This window comes from Gymnoscopelus microlampas, assembly GCF_963454915.1.
Source record: "Gymnoscopelus microlampas genome assembly, chromosome: 9".
NCBI classification, from domain to species: domain Eukaryota; kingdom Metazoa; phylum Chordata; class Actinopteri; order Myctophiformes; family Myctophidae; genus Gymnoscopelus; species Gymnoscopelus microlampas.
Window position 1 is genome coordinate 7,967,619 of NC_139946.1, and position 809 is coordinate 7,968,427.

An 809-nucleotide genomic window follows, 5' to 3' on the forward strand; every position below is an offset into this window, starting at 1 on the left:
GGAAGGGCTGGAAGATACCTTGGGTAGTTCCTCTATCTGGTTGGCGTCGAGGTAGAGCTCCTCCAGAGTTCTCTCAAAGCTGAAGATCTCCTTGGGGACTTGCTGTAGGCTGCAGTGGGAGTAGTCCAGCACCGAGATCACTTCCTCTTCACCACGGAAACAACGGCACGGCACCAGCCGGCCAATCAGCTTCCGCTTAGTGGTCATTTCAAGACACTGCACTGTGGGGGGGGAGAGAGAGAGAGGGATTGTGTCAATAGATAGTCAAGTATCTCAACAGCAAAATATAGTTTAGCATTTTGGCTGCATGTAAAATAGCATAGTTACAAGGGTATGGGCAGGGTTTGACATCTCAAAACAAAACATCATCATGCTCCTACGTCTGAGCTTTATGATTAGGCATTAACGACTGCACCAATTGTAGGTGTGAGTCATTATATTTTTAAATATATTTTTGGGTCTTTTCTGCCTTTATCGATAGTATACAGTACAGAGAGAGACAGGAAACAGGGAGAGAGACGGAGAGTGACATGCAGCAAAGGTTGTCGGGCTTGGGACTTGAACGTCGGACTTGAACCCGCAACTCGCTGTCAGCCTGACAGCGAGCATTAGAGCAGCCTTAACAGCCTTAGAGCCGTGGTATGCGCCTTAACCGTAGGTGTGACTTTTAAGCAAAAAAAAGTAGTTGTTTTCTATAGCTCAAAAGCAGAGTTCATTAGGTTCCCTTCTTGCTGCTTTATACAGTATATACAGTATGTCCAAGTGTCTCTCAATCAGTGGGGCGACTTCTTGGGGGGAGAACAGAAAAG

General features: G+C 46.5%; 1 protein-coding gene across 1 annotated transcript in view; it reads right to left on the reverse strand.

The window, feature by feature from the left end:
• Positions 1 to 213, reverse strand: part of lrrc7 (leucine rich repeat containing 7) — a 62,000-nt gene extending 61,787 nt beyond the window's left edge. The window contains 1 exon segment of the mRNA XM_084065857.1: positions 19 to 213. Coding sequence (XP_083921983.1) covers positions 19 to 207 — 189 coding nt within the window. The 5' untranslated portion in view covers positions 208 to 213.
• Positions 214 to 809: the final 596 nt, after the last annotated feature.